Here is a 21,497-nt window from a genome sequence, read left to right on the forward strand (position 1 = left end):
CATTTGCTGTTCAACATCACTTGTAATCAGGGAAATGCAAATCAAAACTACCATGAGATACCATCTTACACCAGTGAGAATGGCACATATTAAAAAAAACTAGCAACAACAAATGTTGGCGAGGGTGTGGAGAAAAAGGAACTCTTCTGCACTGTTGGTGGGAGTGCAAACTGGTCCAATCACTATGGAGAGCTGTGTGGAGATTTCTGGACCTACTAAACATAGAGCTTCCATATGATCCAGCAATTCCACTCCTAGGTATTTACCCAAAGGACACAGAAACATCAATTCCAAAGAGCACCTGCACCCCTATGTTTATAGCAGCACTGTTTACAATAGCTAAGCTTTGGAAACAACCCAAATGCCCAAAAATAGATGACTGGATCAAGAAGATGTGGTACATATATACCATGGAATATTACTCAGCATTCAAAAAAAGATAAACACATGCAATTTGCAGCAACGTGGATGGCGCTGGAAGGGATCATGCTCAGCGAAATAAGCCAAAAAGAAAAAGAAAAATACCGGATGGTCTCACTCATAGCAGGAATCTAGAAAACTTAAATAAGGGACCAGGAAAATGAATAACTATAAGAAAGTGAAAATCAGAATCAACAAAAAACTATGAAACAGAGACACTTTGGGGGGGGTGGGGGGGCAGGAGGGGAGGGATTGGGATCAGAATGGGGGGGTTGCAATTGTATGGGGAATATAAAAATAAAATTTATTATTTAAAAAAAATAAAATATTTTACCCACAAAAAAAAAAATTGACATTTGCTGTTTTCCAGTACAATTGTCAGCTTGCCATACAGTCACCAAGGATAAACCTGCTGAATATCGATGCTACCATTCTCACTGAGTTTACCATCTGTTCTTCAGCATTTTATTCTTAAACTTGTATGAGGGCCTCCCTGGTGGTGCAGTGGTTGAACACTGGGCTGTGAAGCTGCCCGCAGCCTCTGCAGTGCTGGTTCATTCCCTGGCCGCCAGTGAGGGTCCCACATGGTGTGGCAGACCTCCCCTGCCGTGCCCACTGCTCCCCTCAGCAGTGTAGTTCGTCAGTCTTCCTGTTATGCTCCCCGCTCTGGCTCTGGAGAATCCTCTCGCCCTCCCGCGCTTCTGACTGTACCCAGTACTTGTATAAATAGATAAGTAAATCTTTAAAAAAAAATAAACTTACATGAAAACATAAGGATCAAAAGGCCTTTTCACCTTCCCTGGATCAGGGAAGGATGATCTTTGCAAAAGTGAAAATTCCGAATTAGTAGGTCTGAGTTTGAAACTGAGAGTGCATTTCTGATAAGCTGCCAAGCCATGCCTGTACTTGATCCATGGCTCACACTTTGAGGAGACAGGCTGTAGTTTAGACCATATCTTGATCCTTCCTATATCCATCCCGACCTGCAGAGTGAGGCTGTGAGGCAGGAATGTTAGATGTTCCTCAGTTATTTTTATATCCAAGTCTTCCCCTGATTCTTACTCAGTGAATGACACCTCTATCTTGCCAACTTCTCTAGTAAGAAACCTGAGTGTTAATTCCCCCCTTTCTTTTTGGCAGATCCTATTTCTCTTCTCTCTCACTGTTTCCTGTGTTCTGTCCACTGCCTAACTCCAGCAGGCCTCCTTTTGTCTCATCCTGCTACTACTGTCCTCACTAATTCTGGGTCTGAGACTTGACTCTGCAGGAATGCTTGTAAAATACAACCATGGCCATGTTAATCTACTGCCGAAAATACTATCCTAATTCTACATTATTTTAAAAGAAAATAACATTTAAATTCATTAAAGTCACCTTTCAAGGTCCCTCTTAATCAACTTCCTATTCATTTTTAAAATTTCATGTCTCACAAACACACTGCTCTAGCCACACTGAGCTCTTTTCTAATTGGAAAGTTTTCTCTGTCAGAAACTCCCAACCCTACTACTTTACCTGGATAACTATTCATGCTATAAGACTCGTCTCCTGGAAAGTTTGCATTGCCTTCCAAGAGAGATTTAATACTGTTCTCTATTTTTTTTATCAGTGTTGTGATTACAGTGATTCTTTCTTAACCAGCAGTTCCCCTCATGTGATATTCTAATAAACTGGCATTTACTTTCATGTGTGTTTTTGAAGATCACAAGATTTTTTACTTGTAAATTGAGTCATCTGTGAATTTCATATGTGAATTGTTGGGTATCATCGAAAGTGTGGGGTTAAAGGTTTAGAATAGAAAAAGGAGGTAAAGAAGATGGTACAGAAGAAGCAAAGTATCTTGAACAATCTAAAGAAAAGAGAAAGGAGAAAGTAATTTTGATTCTTATAATTGCATATCTGGTGGTTTTGTAAGGGGGGAGGGTGTGTAAAAGGAAGTTTAGACTTCTATAAGAAGAGCTGTGGAGCCAAGAGTAAGAAAATTTAGACCTTGAGGCAGGATTAGGAACAGAAGTCAAGAGGTTATGAATTATTAATTAACAATACACAAGACATCTATTAATAGATGGAGAAACAGGTACAACCCTAATTCTCTATACCATGTGTAATATCTGCAACAAAGCAAAACATATTGTATGTACCCTGTTGAAGGTGGGACAAAGAGTAAAGGCTGGTATAGGTTTTCCCTTTACCGAATAGTGGAACATTCCTATTTGGTATGATTTCATAGGCTCTTCTTTGGGTTTGGAAATGCTCAAAATTCTTTCTACATAAGTTAATGGATAGTCTTCTCAGACCCCAAACATCACTTATAATGTAGGCACATTAAACAGGAATGATCTACTTTTGGGGAAAATCTGTAAGTATAAATCAAAAGTCCAACAGGCCCATTATGAACTTGAGGCATGTAGAATGTCATTGATGATACCAATGTGACTTAATGATTTCATTTTTTTTAAAGATTATTTATTTATACAAGCACTGGGTACAGTCAGAAGCGCGGGAGGTTGAGAGGATTCACCAGACCCAGAGTGGAGAGCAGAACAGGCAGACTGATGAAGTACACTGCTGAGGGGAGCAGCAGGCGTGGCAGGAGAGGTCTGCATGCCATGGAGGACCCTCGCTGGCGGCCGGGGATTGAACCAGCGCTGCAGAGGTTGTGGGCAGCTTCGCAGCCCAGTGCTCAACTGCTGTGCCACTGGAGAGGCCCTTAATGATTTCATTTTAATGTAAAAACTGTATAAGGGCTTCCTTAGGAGTATTCTCATCATCAATCTCCTTCCTCAGTACCAATGGTTGAAGAGATTAAGAACATGGACTCTGAAGCTCATTCATCTGGGTTCAAAATCCAGGTTTATCAATTCCAGACTGTGTGACATTTCTTTACCAGCAAAATAACAATAATAATAATAATATTAACACTGAATGTGTATAAAATACTTAGCACAGTGGGTCTCATTGGCACATAATAATTATACATTAAATAATTATACATTAAATTATGCATTAAATAATTATACTTTAATTATATGTCAAATTATACATTAATTATACACTAAAATTAATAATTATGCATTAAATATAAGCTGTTGTTATCACCATCATGTAAATAAATATAATAATCCTTCTCCTCCTTAACCCCATTTCCCCAGCAATACTTCAAGGAAGAGATTGTTTCTTTTGGGTTACCTTCTCTGGAAGACTCTGGGTTTAAATCTGATCTTGCTTTCCACCTCCCCATGTGGAGTTTTTCTTTGCTTCCCAGAGTCACTTTTTCTAGTTCTCAAACATCAGTTTGATCTTTGCCTCAATTACTAACTACAGATCTGCTATGCTCCTCACCCTGTATTCCCAATGTGTGACTCTGTTCTGGAATCCTCTTCTATAAGATGAGAGTTTAGATAGCCCAGTTTATCCTTGTATCCAATATTTTAAGATCAGTATGAATTTTTCTATCGTATCTTGCTTTAAAGAACCCAAACCCAAGTGGTAATTAAGGAGAATTATTATATTTATTTACATGATGGTGATAACAACAGCTTATATTTAATGTATAATTTTTATGTGCCAATGAGACCCACTGTGCTAAGTATTTTATATACATTCAGTGTTATTATTATTACTATTTTGCTGGTAAAGAAATGTCACATAGCCAGGAAGTGATAGACCTGGATTTTGAACCCACATGAATGAGCTTAAGAGTCCATGCTCTTTTTTTTTTTTTCAAAGAGCTGTGGCAATTTTTTTTTTTAAGACAACCCCTTATATTTATTTATTTATTTATACAAGCACTGGGTACAGTTAGAAGCGTGGGAGGGTGAGAGAATTCACCAGAGCGAGAGCGGGGTGCAGAGCAGCCAGACTGACGGAAATACACTGCTGAAGGGAGCAGCGGGCGGCAGGAGAGGTCTGAGCGCCACGTGGGACTCTCCACCTGCGGCCAGGGATCGAACCAGCGCTGCAAAGGCTGCGGGAAGCTTCACAACCCAGCACTCAACCACTGCGCCACTGGGGAAGCCCAGAGTCCATGTTCTTAATCCCTTCAACCATATGGTCCTGTAGACATGACTTTGGAGGGAAGAATCTGCAATGTATTCTATTTTGTTATCTTGTCATCTTGTAGCATAACTAATATGTAAAGGGCACATGGAAGTGCAGAACTTTTGTGGAATGCATTCTGGATTAGGGAGAAAATAAGAGCATTGCTTGTCAATGAAAGATGGAATTTCAGGTCCATACAATGTTTACCTTGGGAAGAAGAGAGAAGAAATTATTCACCTTCTAAATCTAAAGGGTATCGGTTCTAAACCTATTTTTATTTGTCTTTGCTGAAGAAATTCCAAATAAGGCAGGTAAACAGAATGAGTGATAATGCTGTGGAAACAGAAATTGATTTTTATATTGCTTCCACAGAGTCATCATACACAGGCAGTCTGACTTGTCTATTGATCTGAACTAGACTTGAGTAGGTGAGCTGCATGGAAAATTCCCTAACTTGTCACCAAAATTCAGTCAGACCTTGAAGGGACATTTCTTTATTTTCTTTCTAACATAAGGGACATTTAGTAATTATCTGCCTAGATTGGCAACAGAGAAATTATCTTTACTTTGTTTAATAATAAGCATATTAATAAAACAGGAAAATCCTGTATAAGAGGAAGTTCTTGTTGAGATTACACCAGAGATGTTCTCTGTCACATTAGAAAGATTTGCTGAGTTCATATATATGTATGTATGTATATACTCATAATTGTTTTATTCAGAGTTCACAGTTAGACTTGTCCTTTGTGTTGGAAGATTCTAATCTGTTCTATTTTATTCTATTCTAAAGTTGACATATGTTTTACATTTACTCTTGCTTTTTGTGACAACTTGGATGGAACTGGAGGGGATAATACTAAGCAAAGTAAGTCCAAGGAAAAAAGACAAATACCAGATAGTGTCACTCATGTGTGGAATATAGAGAAACAAAACAAAGGATTAGATAAAATCATGGAAATAACAAATTCTAGAAAACAGACTGTGGAATCAAGGCTACAAAAGGGGGAGAGGGGAAACACAGTAAGTAGGGGGACCCAATGGACTATGGTGTAGGTGTATGGTCCCCTTGATAGTGGGTGTGGTGCAAGGACATGCATCTAAGGAAGTATGTTCCTATGCCTCTGAAGCACATACAGTGTTGTAAACAAATGTTACCTCAAAAAAAAATCATTGTTAAGGAAACAAACAACAAAATGACAAAAAATCGATTACTTGACTTTAGTATCAGCTCAAGTATAAAGCAACTTGCAAGTTTTTTTTGCTTTTTGTTGTGGTTGTTAAATTAAAAACAGTTGTAAAATAGTGTTACATTACTTCTTAATATCAAACTGCACAGACTTATTTGAGGAGATATATATGTCTAAAATTTTACACATATATGTCTAAAATTTTACATGACACTTCAAGGTTTTTCATACTATTTTTCTAAAATGTTAAAACTGATAAGCCTATGTACAAAGGCATTCTTTCATTTCTTAAGATGGGAGGGATTGGGGTCAGAATGGGGCATGTGCAGTTGTATGGGGGAATATAAAAATAAAATTTATTATTAAAAAAATAGAAAAAAAAGATGGTTTCTACAGCAAACAATCCCCATGCTATCTTCCTGTTTTCAATTTTAAAATATATATAACAGGAAATTTACCATTTTAGTAATTTTTCACTGGCAGTATACATATTCACATTGTTATACTGTTATCACCATTATCCATCTCTTTTTTTCATCTTTCCAAAGGGAAATTCTGTACCCATCAAACAGTAATTTCCCATTTTCCCCTTCCATTCTACTTTCCATTTCAATGAATTTGACTACTTTAGGTGTCTGATATAAGTGGAATCATATAGTACTTGTTTTTTGGGTGTGGTTTATTCCACTTAGCATAATATCTTCAAAGTCCTCCCTGTTGTGGCATGTATCAGAATTTCCTTCTTAAGGTTGCATAATATTCCATTGTATGTATGTAACATGTTTTGCTTATTAGTTTGTATTTATCAATAGATATTTGGGTTGGGTATACTTTTTGGCTATTAGGAATAGTCCCTGTTTTCATTCTTTTCTTTGTATACCTGTAAGTGCTGGGTTATATGGTAATTTATTTTTTAAAAGATTTATTTATTTATGCATACAAGAGTTGGGGTGCAGGCCAGAGGTGAGGGGGAGGGGTTGGTGAGACAATTCACCAGAGACAGAGAGGGGAGCAGAACAGGCAGATTGACTGAAATACACTACTGAAGGGAGCAGCGGGCAAGTCAGGAGAGGTCTGCTGCACCATGTGGGTTAGCTCCTTGACCTGGGATTGAACTTGTTTTGCAGTGGCTATGGATAGCTTCATAGTCCTGTCTTAACCCCTTGTGCCACCAAGGAGGCCTTATATGGTAATTTGATGTTAAATTTCTTTTCTTTTCTTTTTTTTTTTTAAAGCTGTACACTTTTTTTTTTTTTAAAGATTTTTATTTATTTATTTATACAAGCACTGGGTACAGTCAGAAGCGCAGGAGGGTGAGAGAATTCACCAGAGCCAGAGCAGGGCACAGAACAGGCAGACTGATGAAATACACTGCTGAGGGGAGCAGCGGGCACAGCAGGAGAAGTCTGCGCGCCATGTGGGACCCTCGCCATCAGCCGGGGATTGAACTGGCACTGCAGAGGCTGCGAGCAGCTTTGCAGCCCAGCGCTCAACCGCTGCGCCACCAGGGGAGGCCCTGATGTTAAATTTCTTTAGGAAGCATCCTAGTGTTTTATACTGACTGTACTCTTTTGCCTTCTTACCATTAGTGCACAGGGTTCAAGTTTTTCCATATTCCCACCAACTCTTGTTTTTTTCTGATTTTGTTTTTGGTAGTAGCCATCCTAATATGTGTGAAGTGGTATCTCATTGTAATTTTTAATATCATTAGTGATGTTAAGAATAGTTTTATAATATGCGTTTTGGCTGTTTGTATATCTTCTTTAGGGAAATGTCTATTTCCTTTGTTCATTTTTTAATCAGACTATTCAGTTCTTGTTGAGTTGTGGGAGTTCTTTCTATATTCTGGATATTAACTTCTTATACATGCAATTTGCAAATATTTTTTCCCATTTATGAGTTGGTTTTTCACTCTCTTGATAGTATCCTTTGATACACAATTTTTTTTCCACTTTGAAGTAGTTTGATGTATCTATTTTTTCTTTTGTTGCTTGTTCTTTTGATGTCATACACAGGAATTCCCTGCCAAATCCAATGTCATGAAGATTTCCCCCCTCGCTTTTTTTTCTAAGAGTTCCATTTATTCCAACAGGTAGGTAATTTATTCCTTTATAGTTAATTCTTTTAGTAAATGTTTCCAAAGCAGCTTGTTACCATTTCAAAGGTCAAATAGATAATGATTAAGTTGTACATCACTTCAGGGTAGATTTTGACCTCTGACAAGTTGAAGAGTACTGAAGATCTAAGATCATTTACATCCCTCAGGAAGGAAAAAATAACCTTCTAGGGCAAAAAAAAAAAAAAAAAAGAACTGAAAAGTTGCAGGATATTCCACAGGTCAAAGTACAAACTTCCATACTTAGTTGTTTGGAGTGACCTCACTCTTACTTGACAACCTAGGCAGAATGGTGAGGAACATGTCCTCACCTTTTCTTTGGAGTTTGGTTATTTTATTGACGTTTGCTGAATTAGATGGTGAAGCTGGACGAGATGAGCTGCAGAGACAAAAAAGGAATATTAACCTTCAACAGTAAGTAGACCATGGGTTACTTTTGCTGATGTCTAGGGAAGTTCCTCATCAATTAAAAAAAAAAAATAGCCAGATAAGCAAAGGTGTAATTTTTCTTGAGGAAAACTATGATGTCAAAAACTAAGAAAAAATATGTGCTCTTACATATACATTTTTCATCTTGCATTTTGCAAATAAGCATACAATTACTAAGCCATATCTCCAAGAAATTTGCAGAGAAAGAAATGGCAAATAAGAATGAAGAATTTGGCTCAGTTGATCACAAAGAAAAGACGTATGCAGTCAGTTATTAGTCAGAAACTTTGTTCTTTAGATTTAAAAATTGTGCATGCTGATTACTGATACATTTTCTTGTTTGAAATATAGGCCTCGAATGGCTGCAGAGGGGGGAAATTTAGTGTTTCTTACTGGGTCTGCCCAAAACATTGAATTTAGAACTGGATCTCTGGGGAAAATTAAATTAAATGATGAAGACCTTGGTGAATGCATCCATCAGGTAATACATTGGAAATATATTGAAATCATTTTGTGTCTCCATCTATAGTCACTAAATTAGACAAGTCTATATTAATCTGTACCTTAAATCTTTAGCACAGGGAACATAATTGGAGGTGAGACTTATTTTTGTAAAGAACAATGCTTTAGATTAAGGATGGATAGAGGAAGTAATACTGTGTAGTCATAATTATTCCAGTCCAGAGAAAGTACAGAAAGGGGTACTGGAATTCTTCCATAAGGATGGCACGGAAGGAGGGGGACCAGAGAAATATATAAATGTGATCAGCTTACTTTTGCCACAGAACAGAACTGATCAATTACTCTTCCTTATTATTTTCAGTGTTCATTATTTACTCTATCATGCTGGCGTATTAGTATGTAAGAAGCTAGCACAATTTAATTCTTACTGTGGGCTATCTCCTGTTCTCAGCACTTTATGTGCATTATCTCCTCTGACCTCACAGCTACCCTCTGGGCTTGCCTTTACTATCACCCCTTTCATAGGGGGGTAAAGGTACACCACAACAGGTTAGTAACTTGCCTAAGGACAAAATAAATGATTACACCAAGATTTAAAGCCCAAACAATCTGATTCCAAGCCAGGTATTGAACAAGTGCCCTAAACTGTTATTATGGGGAAACAGACAATGGAAAATACCTTGATATAGGAAGAGGAAAAATTATGCCTTGACTCTTTTAGTTTGATGTCTATTATACATGGTGTAAAAGGGAAAAGGAAAAATTATGCCTTGACTCTTTTTTGGTTTGATGTCTCTTACACATAGTGTTGTTTTCACTTTTATAACAATAGGCAAGATCTTGGTGGTTAAAATAATGTGCTCCTCAAAATTTTAAATTATATTCCTATAAGATATACATGATTTTTTTCACTAACATTCTCTTCCTCTTCCTTCTTTTTAAAATTAGATCCAGAAAAACAAAGATGATATTACAGACTTAAAAAGGAGTACAATTGGTCTACCTCTAAATATTTCTAATCAAATCCATGAGCTTAATACCAAGGTAAGTCTGTTACCGGCATCGTTAGAACAAACAGGTTGGCCTTAATTCAACTTTGTAAGTAACCATTTTGCATTAGACTTTGATTTTTGAGGAGGATTTTATGTCCTTTTCAGAAATTTATCATTATAATTCTGGGCTTTTTGGTTAAATGACACAACTCTAGCAGAAGATGTAGAAGAGGTGATATGCAGAAGGGTAGGGAGACTGTGACAAGCACTTAGTTGTTTTCCCACAGTAGGCTTCTTATTGGTGAAGCAGATGAAGCACATTCCTTTATGAAAATCCCCAGAATCACACTGTGCATAAAAGCTGTGAATCAAGTCAATGGGTGATACTTCTCTTAAAAAATACCTTTAAAAATATCCATGGGATTGGAGAGAGTAGGAAGGAGGGGAAGCCTGGAGGGGAGAGGAATGAGAGGAAAAAAGGCAATAAAAAAACAAACAGATAAAGTGAGTTCCTGCCAGAAAACATTAGGAAAATATGTCAAGGGGATGATATCATATGTGAAATGCCTTCAAACCGGCTAACTAATGCTGTTTCTTTCCTACTACTAGCTTGTGGATCTTGAGAGAAAATTTCAAAGCCTACAGCAGGTAAGTCCCGTAACTACTAGGTATATAACACCTTTCTCTGAGTTTTTAATGGAGCTGTTATTATTTTTTTAATTTTATATATTTTTTATATAATTTTTCATTTTTGCACCGTGTATGAATTTTCATCTTGGTAATATTCCCCATATAATTCCCACCCCCCTTCCTCCCAGCCACCCCCCGTAGTGTGTCTCTGGTTTATAGTTGCTTGTTGATTTTGATTTTTACTTCATTATAATTAGTCTTTTTCCTAGTCCCTTATTTAGGTTTTCTGAATTCCTGCTATGAATGAGACCATCCAGTATTTTTCTTTTTCTTTCTGGCTTATTTTGCTGAGCATGATCCCTTCCAGCTCCATCCATGTTGCTGCAAATTGCATGGGTTTATCTTTTTTGATTGCTGAGTAATAGTCCATTGTGTATATATGTACCACATCTATTTTTGGGCATTTGGGTTGTTTCCATAGCTTAGCTATTGTAAATAGTGGAGCTGTTGTTTTTAAGGTAGATGAATGATCAAAGTGAAGGACTTTACTTATTCCCATAATTTAATTCCCATCACAGTTCATTCTTTCTAGGACATAGATGAGAAATCTGAGTCTCAGATCAACCAGGGATCTGGGCATGTGAGTCTTTCTGAGCTTGAGGACCAGATTCCATGTGGTCTTCCCCTTCACTGTCACATTTTTTTTTAAAGATTTATTTATTTATGCATACAAGAACTGGGGTACAGGCTAGAGGTGTGAGGGGTGGGGGGAGAGGATTCATCAGAGACAGAGTGGGGAACGGAACGGGCAGATTGACTGAAGTACACTGCTGAGGAGTGCAACAGGCCAGTCAGGATAGGTCCGCTGCACCATGTGTGTAGCTTCCTGGCAGGCCAGGGATCAAACTTGTGCTGCAGAGGCTGTTGTCCACTTCATAGTGTGGTGCTTAACCCCTTGCACCATCAGGGAAGCCCCACTGTCACATTTTTAACAGTGTTATACAATGTGCCACACCTGGTCAGCTATGACCACCCAACTTGCTGATTCTATTATCAAGTACTGAGTTTTGAAAGGCTGTGTATCTTCTCTAGTATGCCATTAAAATATATGGAGTATGTGTCACAAAATATTCCAAGTTTCTTTAAAACTGCATTCACTGGTGATTAATATTTGGACAATTTTATAAAAGTTTTAAACTTTTCATAATTTTACTACATGCTTATAGATGTGTTCTTTTAATTTTAAACTTCTGACCCCTTGTGTAGATTGCTGACTTGTTCAAGACTTTCATGGAAGCCATAACATAACTTTCTACCCAGAGAAATGCACGGAATGCCCCCTAAAATTTTTGAATGAAAGTCAGAGGATTCAAAAGTTAAGAGCCCCTGACTTAATGTTCTTTACCTATTTTTATTATGTGTTGAGGGTTGTCCTGTACTTTTGGTGAGCAAGATTATGTGCTCCTTTTCCTGACTTTGATAGTAAATTGCCCTCTTACCTTTTATATTTTTAGGGAGTAGTAGAATGAAAGGAAGTGAGCAAATAATCTTTTGGGATGGGGGTTGGGCAAGACACAGTGCTAGAGTTTTCTGTCTCAGAGTGCTCTATTATTCCTACCAAAAGTAAAGAACTGGAGGCCAAGATCATAATTAGCTCACACTCTCCTCCCACTCTCCACTCCCCCAGAAATTTTTTAATGATTTTTGAATGTAAGTTGTTATACTTTTAGATAAGACAAGAGCTCTCTAGGTTCCACAGTCCCTGCCACTCCTTGTTATCTTCCTTTTGACAGCGCACTGTTTTCAGTTCCTTCTGGGCCCTTAGGTTTCTGAGATTTTAATCCCCAGACATTGTTGTTTTTGTATGCCACAAAAACTTCTAATGAGTTTATGGTTAATTTTGTTGATAGTATCCTTTTATGAACAGAGATGACTCTGGTACAGGTACAATGGCAGACAAAATAATGGAAGAAAATAGAGTCTAGAAAGAGGTCCACTTGTATGGTCACCTGAACAATGACCACAGTAGAGAGTAAATGGTCCTGGCCAGTTGGCTGTTCCCTGGCTCTGTTTCATCTGTAAAACAAGAGAACAGAAGTGATGTTCTTTGATCTAAATTTAAAAAAATTAAGGAATAATTTACCCCTATTTTAACTTTTAAAACAAAGAGTTAAGCTACAATTAAGTGAAATTTTGGGACATCTTTCCTTGCATAATCCCTGTTCTCTCTAAATTTTTCTCTGCCTCCAAAGCTGTGGCATAGCTTACAAGATTGGAACTGGCAGCTGGCATATGGGATGATTCCCCAGGTTGTGTAGACAAAGGCAGTTGTGTTTGTGACTCTGGTCTGAAAGAAGTCACGTGAGCACGAGAGTGGAGGCTGTATCTAAGCCGACCATACTTCAAAGAAAGGAACCTGGAGTGAAAAGAGTTCAGTCACCTTAACCCATGGGAGGAGTGGTGGCAGCAAAAGATGATCAGATTTCAAATTCTTATCTAAGTTAGCAAAGATAGAATAACAGCAAAAAACCCAGAATTTCCATTCCATTTACTTCATACAAAAGGAATGTTCAGTATTATTCTGACACCTAAAATCTTTATTCTTGTCTACCAGCATGTATTTCTCCAGTAAACAACACTTTTCCAAAGAATAAAGTGAGAATCTTCTACCCTCATCCCTTTCAGGGTTAAATGAATGTAAATAGTAAAGAAATATGAATAGGACTGATAATTTGAAATGCTTTTTGTTTTTTCCACTAGAGTTTTGTTTTGATGAAGTACTTAGGTAATTGATTTAGAGTCTGGATGGAGCACCCCGGCCCCCACCTGAATAGCAGTACAACATAATCCTACACATAGGCCTTCCCTTAAGCATATATATAACTGCCTTCTGTGAGTATGATTATCTTACTGGCTGCCCTGTCCTTATTTTAGACAGTTGACAAAAAAGTTTGCAGCAGCAATCCCTGCCAAAATGGGGGAACCTGCCTCAATCTTCATGACTCCTTTTATTGTATCTGTCCATCACAATGGAAGGTGAGTTGCTTGGCTTTTGCTTTAAAAAGATGGTGAGTCAGCATCTGTGGTTACCTTGGACTCATTGAGATATATTTAATTTTCCACCCAGAGTTTCTAGGATTCTGTGTTCTCTGTATCAGTGAGTTACACCATTCGTGCTAAAATCCAAATAATGGCCAGTATGATTACATTACTCAGTCATCTTAAGGAGGGGTTTCCTTGATTGGATGTTTTTCTACTAACTTAAAACTAGTTCGCATTAGATGTACTAAGTGAGTCTTGACATGAGTCATGTAAATTTGCTTCCATTTTTTATGTTAATGGTGAAGATATTCCTAATGTCCACATTAAAAAAAAATGTTGACTATTCCCAAACTGTTTCCCTCAGTGAAATAAGGATTAGTTTGTTTAGTTCTTTTTATGTGATTGATGTAATCTGACAAGAGTTCTTAAACATTTGTGGCCAAATATGGTTCCAGGGAAAGATAGACTGAAGATTAGCATTAGTATTATATTATTGTATCTGAGCTGATCAAGGACTAACTTATTGTTTGTGTGCAAATCCTTAAATATATCTTATGAAAATTGACTCTAGATGCCACTGTGACCTGTGGCTCTTAACTTTGTTCTTTTATGTGACTGCAGGGACCTCTGTGCTCAGCTGATGTTAACGAATGTACAGTTTACTCAGAAACACCCTTGGGCTGCCAGAATGGAGCCACATGTGTAAACACGGCTGGGAGTTACAGGTGACTTTTTGTTGTTGTAGATATTATTGTTTTAAAATACCAGGGTATATTTTTGAAGGACTAAAACATCCCATAGTTAAGAGCATCCAAGATCAATTGTGTTACCAGCAAAATGTAGCACTCTTTGGGGAATACGTCACTCTCATTCAGTGTACACAAAGCTATTTACTTAGATGAAGAAAAGCTTGTGCATTCTCAACTCCAGAGAAAAGATTTCCCTAAGGAACTGGAAGAAGGCCACTGCAACTGGCAGAGAGAGTAGGGTGGCCTGTTACAATAGGAAGATTAGTAGTTAGTGAGAGTCAGAGGACTGAAGGACAGACTTTGATGGAATGTAAGCAAAAGTGGGACACACTGTAGCAGTGAGCCATTGCCACGCTCATTCAATATGTCAGCAAGCTTGTATTTTTATTAAAATGTCTGCATCCAAGTGCTATGTGAAATGTTGACCACTCAAGGTCAGATATTGAACTGAGGTTTTCTTCAAAGAGTTAACTCTCATTGCTTGCTTTTAATTACCATTGGGCCCCTTACCATAATCATAGTGCAGCAACTATCTCCTCTTCTGATCTGCTGTCACACCAGTGCTCTGCAGTATTCCCTTGCCCAGTTTAAACAGCACGTGCTCTGGGACACCTCTCTTTCCCTTATGAAGTTGAGTTAGGCATCACAGGGCCTCCATGTTCTTATCAAGCTCTAGGAATTTGAGTTGAGTTAGGCATCACAAGGCCTCCTGTTTGATTGGTCACCTCTATTCTGGGATTATTAAAAGAGAAACAAACGGGTTCTGCTATGGTGTGAACAAATTTTTTCCAATACTCTGGGTTATAATCTCCCTGGAGCCAAGAACAATTATTTGCTCTCTTATTAGTGTCTCTGCTTTTTCTTCAATTACCTTGTAAAAATATCCATTCTATTATTTCAACAAAAAATAAAATAAAATAAAATAGTGGAAGGCTATGTCATTGGAAAAATTCTTTCTTAGAATAGTGAAAGCATAGCAAGGAAAAGCATTGTCTGCTTCCTCCTTGTCTTCTGCTAACACATTATTTTCTCAAAAAGCAGTTGCAATCATGTTTTTCATTTAAGTGATCTTTTTGTTCTTTTGATTTGATCCTAAAATTTGTACTCATTTCAAGTTATAAACTTAACTCCTTCAAACTTCTGGTGGGTATGTCCATAAGTTTAATCTTTGTGCAATGCCATAATTAACCTTAAATTATACACCTCTGACTTAAATTAAGCACTATCTTATTAAAGGGTCTTTTGCTCACAGAACTCCATTTCATTTAAGTGAATTCTCTGATCCCTGCTTTTAAAAACATTCAAGCTTGTGTTAGATCCAGGATGCAAGTCTAATCTTCCATTCTCTTGAAAGCATTCTCTCCTGATTTCTGTTTATGGGTATTTATCAATGGGAATTGCTGCTTGGCCATTTGTAGCAAATGTCCTTGCTTCCAGCACTGATACTGTTTTGCCTTCCCAATGTCAAGGAACATCCTGGAGATCAATTCTCACCCCTGATCCTCCTTTATCATCATTGTCTCTGTGCTCTTGCAAGCCAGCAGAGTAACAACAATATATATGTGGAATGAGGTCCATAGACCAAACTCCAATTTCTTCCTCTATAGCATTTATATTCTTCCTCTATAGCATTATATTCCCTGCAAAATGGAAAGATAAAAAAACTAACACAACTCTACTGCATGTTAAGGGTTAGAGGTTTTTTTGTCTAAATATGAGTGAGAGAACATTTTATTTGTTAAGAGTTGGCAGATTTGACTTTATAAGAGCAATACTGAATTCTCCCTTGCACCCCACCCTGTGAAAGAAAACCCAAGGATTCTGTGGTGACTCTGATTTTGATTTCTTGTCTCTGCCCTTTATAGATTTGTTGGAGGACAGTTCACTGCAGAGAATTTAAATCTGGTTTCTTCTAGATTTCTTTCTTCTATCCATAATTGGATAGTTTAAGAAACCTCATGAATTCCATTGATTATCTATGAACTAAATACTCTAATTCAGGCATATAATGAACACTTTTTGAAGGATTAAAAGAAAATAGAAAAATGTGTGTGAGCATAAGACTAAATTCTTGCTTTGTGGAATCTATGTAATGAAATAGAGAACACTTAGATAATCTTGAGGTCTGGTTAATTGTATGAGATTAAATCTTTGTTAATCAGTAGCTTCCGGGAGGCTAGAAACCCCTTCGGGGAACTTCAGCAGGCACTTGGAAAGGAGTATTTGCATTGCTGTTAAATAATCTGCGCTTACAGAAATGTGGTCACGATGGGCAGAATTTGTTCTAGATTAGAGCCTCTTTGGTTTTTAATTCTTGGAGCCCATTTACTTGAGACAAAGGAGTCTCTATTTAAAGGGATTAATAACTCCTAATTATAAACCTCTGAAAGATAAAGCACCAAGCAAATACTAATTAATTGGAGGCACTATTTTATAGGAAATATTTCTTACTTAGAGTAATGATAGCAGAACAAGGAAAAGCATCATCTGTTTCCACCAGTTACTCTGGCTCAAGGTCTTGCTGCCAACTGCTTCAAAGAGCAAACATAATATTGTGCCACTTCTTTATACTGTTATTGCTTCTTTGTCTTGAAGAATTGATTCTTATTGTTAACTTACGTTGGATTTAAGACAGTTCTTGGGATCCAGACTTTCCTTGCATGGAGAGTATATTTTACATACTTCAGATCTAGAAGTCTTTCTAGGAAAAAAGCAAAACAAAACTGAGTTTGTTGTGTGGTTTGATTTCCTAGAACCACACTGATGAGAGCATATTTACTTATTTCTATTCTTATCACTAGTGGGTTTTAAAACATGCAGTTTAAATGATGAGGATAATTTGGGGTTTTTTATTTAAATTTTATTTTTATATTCCCCATACAATTACAACCCCCTTATTTTGACCCCAATCCCTCCTTTCCCGCCCCCACCCCCGTAGAGTGTCTCTGGTTCATAGTTGTTTGTTGATTTTGATATTTTCTTTCTTATAGTTATTGTTTTTCCTGGATAATCTGGTTTTAGCTCAGATGGTAGTTAGGCATTAAACTTATTACCTCTTTCAGTTAGTCAGTTATATTAATATTGAACCATGAACCCTAATGCAAGTTAAACAATGTCAGTGAAAGTCTATCTGACCTCTTCTCAATTGCCAAATGCATTTGCAATGTTTCTGAAGAATGAAAAGCCTTATTTTCTTCTGCTAATACAAAATACAATAGAAGGTCACTATAGCAGTGACTTCTGCTAGATCAGCAACTGAAAACTGAGGCAAAGACAGGAGTGATTAATTTAAAAATACCACATATGGCTTTTATTTTTCAACTTAGGGAGGTATATTTATTCTTTTCTTTTAAGGGCGTATCTATAAACCTTTGAGAATGTATACAACCTTTGAGAATGTATAAACCTTTGAGAATGTATATTTATGTTAATAAATATACCTTGAAAAAACAATGTCTTTATAATTACTATACCTTTCAGAACATGGTAATGTAATGTGATATGCAGTTTCAAAGACATAGATTTTAATTCATCTTTCACCTATTCGTATTCTATGGCCTTGGATAATGTGAACCTCATCTGTTAAATGGGCTTAATAAATACTGGCCTTTGAGGATCATAGCAAAGAAGCTGAGCGTGTACTTGGCTTCCTTCTTCCCTCCTTTCGTATTCTCAAAGTATCTAAACGTAAATGAAAGAAATGTGTCTGCTTAGAGAAGGATGTAGGATTAAAATCTCATCTCCACGTTACAATGGAAAGGGAAAAGATAGAAAAAGTGATAAAGAAAGATTTAACTTCAGGTCCCTGAGCCAGAATTTCTTCTCAAATCTTAAATCACCTCCACTGTAAAGTGCTTGGGATGATGAACACGATTTCCTGAGCACTTCCTATAGCGGAGTTCCTTTAGACCTCAAGGTGAAAATAGTGCTCATTGTGCATTCTTATTTTACAAGAAACAGAGGTAGAGAGAGTTACAACTTTGCCTGAGGTGAAAACTTAATAGGCTTGGTCAGGATTTAAACTCTGGTAATTTAGTTATATGTGATCCTGAATATTCAGTTCTTTCCTACATAGAAATATAGGCTGAGAAAGCTAGAGGTTTAAAGATTAACAAAAAATTCAGGTGGCACAGCTAGTGGTAAAAGAAAATTTTAGAAATGAAACCATCTGCATCAAATGCTCAACTATATATTTGAAATGTTAAATATTTCTGTAGTCTTCAGACATCTATAATTAAACTCCCTAAAATGATATTCTGTGTAAGGACGGGAGAGCACAGTGGAAAGGGAACAGAATATGAAATATATATTATAAAAAAAGAGATGAGGAAGAGAAACACATGGGAATAGGGAAAGAATGACTGAATTTTTCCTTAAGTTTAATCATCTGTTGCTATTAATATTAGACCTCATCTTAATGAGAAAGACAACCATGTCAATCATATATTTGCTTAAATATCAACTGAACTCCTTGCACCTAAATGTCCCATTGAAGGAACTTTTACCTTGTAAAATGGTCCTTTTTCCAGAAAATTCAGAATCTAGTTCATGGTTCATGGCCATAGAGTTCCTTTTCATCTGTTCTTGTCTTTGACCCTTGGTCCTGATTGGTCAGTTTCCCCCATGTGGGCCAGTACTGTTCATTCAGGCAAGTGGCAACCTCTGAGCCTGACTGTCCACTCAGTCAGATGCGCTCAGACATGTGTAAATGAGATTAGGCTCTGTGAGTCCTCTGTGCCTCTCCTTTCCCAATTGCCAGTCTTGTATCTTTCACATTCCTTGTAAGCCACAGTGCAGCTATAAAGAGGTATGAAGCTTACTCAGGTTTTTTTTTTTATTAATTTTGTTCATTTTGTTGTGAGTTAAAATGTGACTATAAAAAGAAATACTACTCTGTATAATTACATCTTTTATGGATAGAAGTATTGCCCTTTGTCATATGATAATAATAATGGACTCTGAGATGTGTCCATGTGTCCATATAACCCCACATTGCCTGTGGGGTTATAAAATCCTAGAGAACAATCCAGGTCACCTGTGCTTACTGGTTGGATGGACAAGGAATTGTCTTGTTGCTCTCTTCTTTTATGATGAATGGACTTGTTGATCTCTGCTTTTACCATCCTGAACTAATTCCATCCCTCTTAGTTTATAGATGTCTGATCTTTGAAAGCACTGTTTGATGACATGATACCAGAATAATTTATAGTGGCAGTCTTGCCAGGATAATAAACTGTGGCTCTCCAACACTGTATTTGAGAAGTTGGCACATTGACTCAATTCACCACTTCGAGTAGAGCAGAGTGATTTGTTTCCAAGATTCTTGTCAGTAAATCTGATTTGTTGATTTATGGTTCTACTCACTGACCTTCATTTGGATTTTTTGTAAGCAATGCTAAGAAACATGCCCCTTGAAACACAAGCCCTAATGTGCTCTTGTGTAATCCACAGTTGTCACTGCTCTCCTGAGACATACGGCCCCCAGTGTGCATCCAAATACAATGACTGTGAAGGGGGCTCCAAGGCCCTCTGTGTCCACGGCATCTGTGAAGATCTGGTCCGCACACAGACTGGAGAGGTGGGTTCCTTCCAAATGTGACTCTCCGAAGGAAGTCACAGTGTTAGTTCCTTGCCTGCATGGCTATGTATAAGCACAGCCCAGGGGACTGCAGAAAGGAAGTCCCTTCCTGAACTTAATCTGGGCACAGGTAAGGAAGAAGATGGGAATTCTTCATCACAATGGGGAAAATTGGACCCAGAGGTTAAGATTTCATTATATAAATATATAACATTTTAAATATTCTTTCATGAATCTCTCTGTGAGACAAGACTTTTTTTTGCCCTTCTAAGTTTTAACAGTGATACCTTTTAAGGAGTATGGATTTTTGTCTGACTCCTGAGCCTTGGTGAGGGTTGTAGACTCCATAAACCTACGTCCCCAAGTGCCCCCATGTTGTGGGTCCTGATTCCTGACCTTCAGGGACACTCACCCATCCAACTTCTTGGTCCTCTCTGAGGCCCTCAGGTCCTAAGTTTTGCTCCATTTTTTCTTACCTATGTGATGGAAAATAGTTCCTTTCCAATGGTAGTGATGGTGGTGGGGGGAATGCGGACTGGAAGGGAAGAGAGACTTTCAAACAGGAAATAAACATTTGATTTTCCAAGGGATGTGCCTACATGGGTGTTTTTTCCTCTAAAAACATAGCAGGCTGAGTTGATTGAGTTTAATTATATTGACTTACAGTTCTTGATTGTTGTTGTTCTTTCCCTGGCATCTTTGGGGCAAATTATAGGTTCTCTTTACTCTGAAATAAAGGTGTTTTCTTTTTGCCTGGTCTGTTCTAAATGTTTAATCATATGGGAAGAAAAAGAGAAGTCATTCAATTGGCCTTATGAAAATGATTGTTATAGGATCAACAGTTTGGGACTTGAGATTTTCCAAGACTTTTCTTGTTCACTTTCTAGATTGTCTCTTTCCACACTCTTGTCTTCTTACCAGCCCAAGTACAGTTGCATCTGTGATGCTGGGTGGACATCCCTTCCCCCGCCACACAGCCCAGCCTGCACACTGGACGTAGATGAGTGCAGCCTCCTGCCTGCGCCTTGTTCAGCTCTTGTGCAGTGTTTCAACACTCCAGGCTCTTTCTATTGTGGGGCCTGTCCAACAGGTATGTGAGCATGTCCATCATCAGCCAGAGGTTTTGTGCCAGATTCTGCAAGTCTGCCAGGCAAGATGCCAAAACCAATTTCTGTCTACTGCTGAAGGACAAGTAGACTGTTCTTAGGAGGTGTTCCAATCCAGTATCACATACTATATGACTAACTCCCACTCCAGGCAATCTTAGCAGTATTGCCATTAAACCACAGAAATGGAAGATTTATCCAAAACTGCGCTACAGTCAAAGGTTGGGGCTAATGCTAACCATAGAGTTTGTGAAGTCAAACAATTTATTGTTATGCCCATCAGCTGATAAGACTGAGGATCAAAAGGCAGGTGCTCTAGTCCCACCTTCATACAAGCCTGATATTTATATACTTGGGCAAATTATTTGACCTCTTAATGTCTCCAGGAGAGTCCTGTAGTTCTCACCTATGTTAAAAGCTGTGTCATTAGAAGACCCTGTGGCCTTGCTATAAATAGGAGCCCCATCACAGACCCACAGAGATTGAAATCTCCAAGGGAGGTCACATGTCAAGTTGTTGAAAACATAGTCTCTAGAATCAGAAACTGCCTGGGTTTGACTGCAAGCTTCATACATCGCTATATGGGATCATCATCATTCATTCAGTTCATATTTGTAGAGCACCTACTATGAGCAAAGCAGCATGCTGTGTTCACTGTTCAATAATTAATCAGACATCAGAGAGTCTACAAGACCTTCCTGCACTCACTAGGTGTTCTTAGAAAGTGGAGTACAAAGAGAATATAATA

General features: G+C 37.7%; 1 protein-coding gene across 1 annotated transcript in view; it reads left to right on the top strand.

The window, feature by feature from the left end:
- Positions 1 to 8,062: 8,062 nt before the first annotated feature.
- CUBN (cubilin) overlaps positions 8,063 to 21,497 on the top strand; it is a gene marked incomplete at both ends in the record, with an annotated part of 226,675 nt that continues 213,240 nt past the window's right edge. Inside the window, 8 exons of the mRNA XM_084253526.1 lie at positions 8,063 to 8,175; positions 8,542 to 8,671; positions 9,601 to 9,696; positions 10,254 to 10,292; positions 13,209 to 13,310; positions 13,938 to 14,041; positions 19,517 to 19,643; positions 20,565 to 20,733. Coding sequence (XP_084109652.1) covers positions 8,063 to 8,175; positions 8,542 to 8,671; positions 9,601 to 9,696; positions 10,254 to 10,292; positions 13,209 to 13,310; positions 13,938 to 14,041; positions 19,517 to 19,643; positions 20,565 to 20,733 — 880 coding nt within the window. The remainder of the gene's footprint in view (positions 8,176 to 8,541; positions 8,672 to 9,600; positions 9,697 to 10,253; positions 10,293 to 13,208; positions 13,311 to 13,937; positions 14,042 to 19,516; positions 19,644 to 20,564; positions 20,734 to 21,497) is intronic.

This window comes from Talpa europaea (genome assembly GCF_964194135.1).
Source record: "Talpa europaea genome assembly, chromosome: 14".
Taxonomy (NCBI): domain Eukaryota; kingdom Metazoa; phylum Chordata; class Mammalia; order Eulipotyphla; family Talpidae; genus Talpa; species Talpa europaea.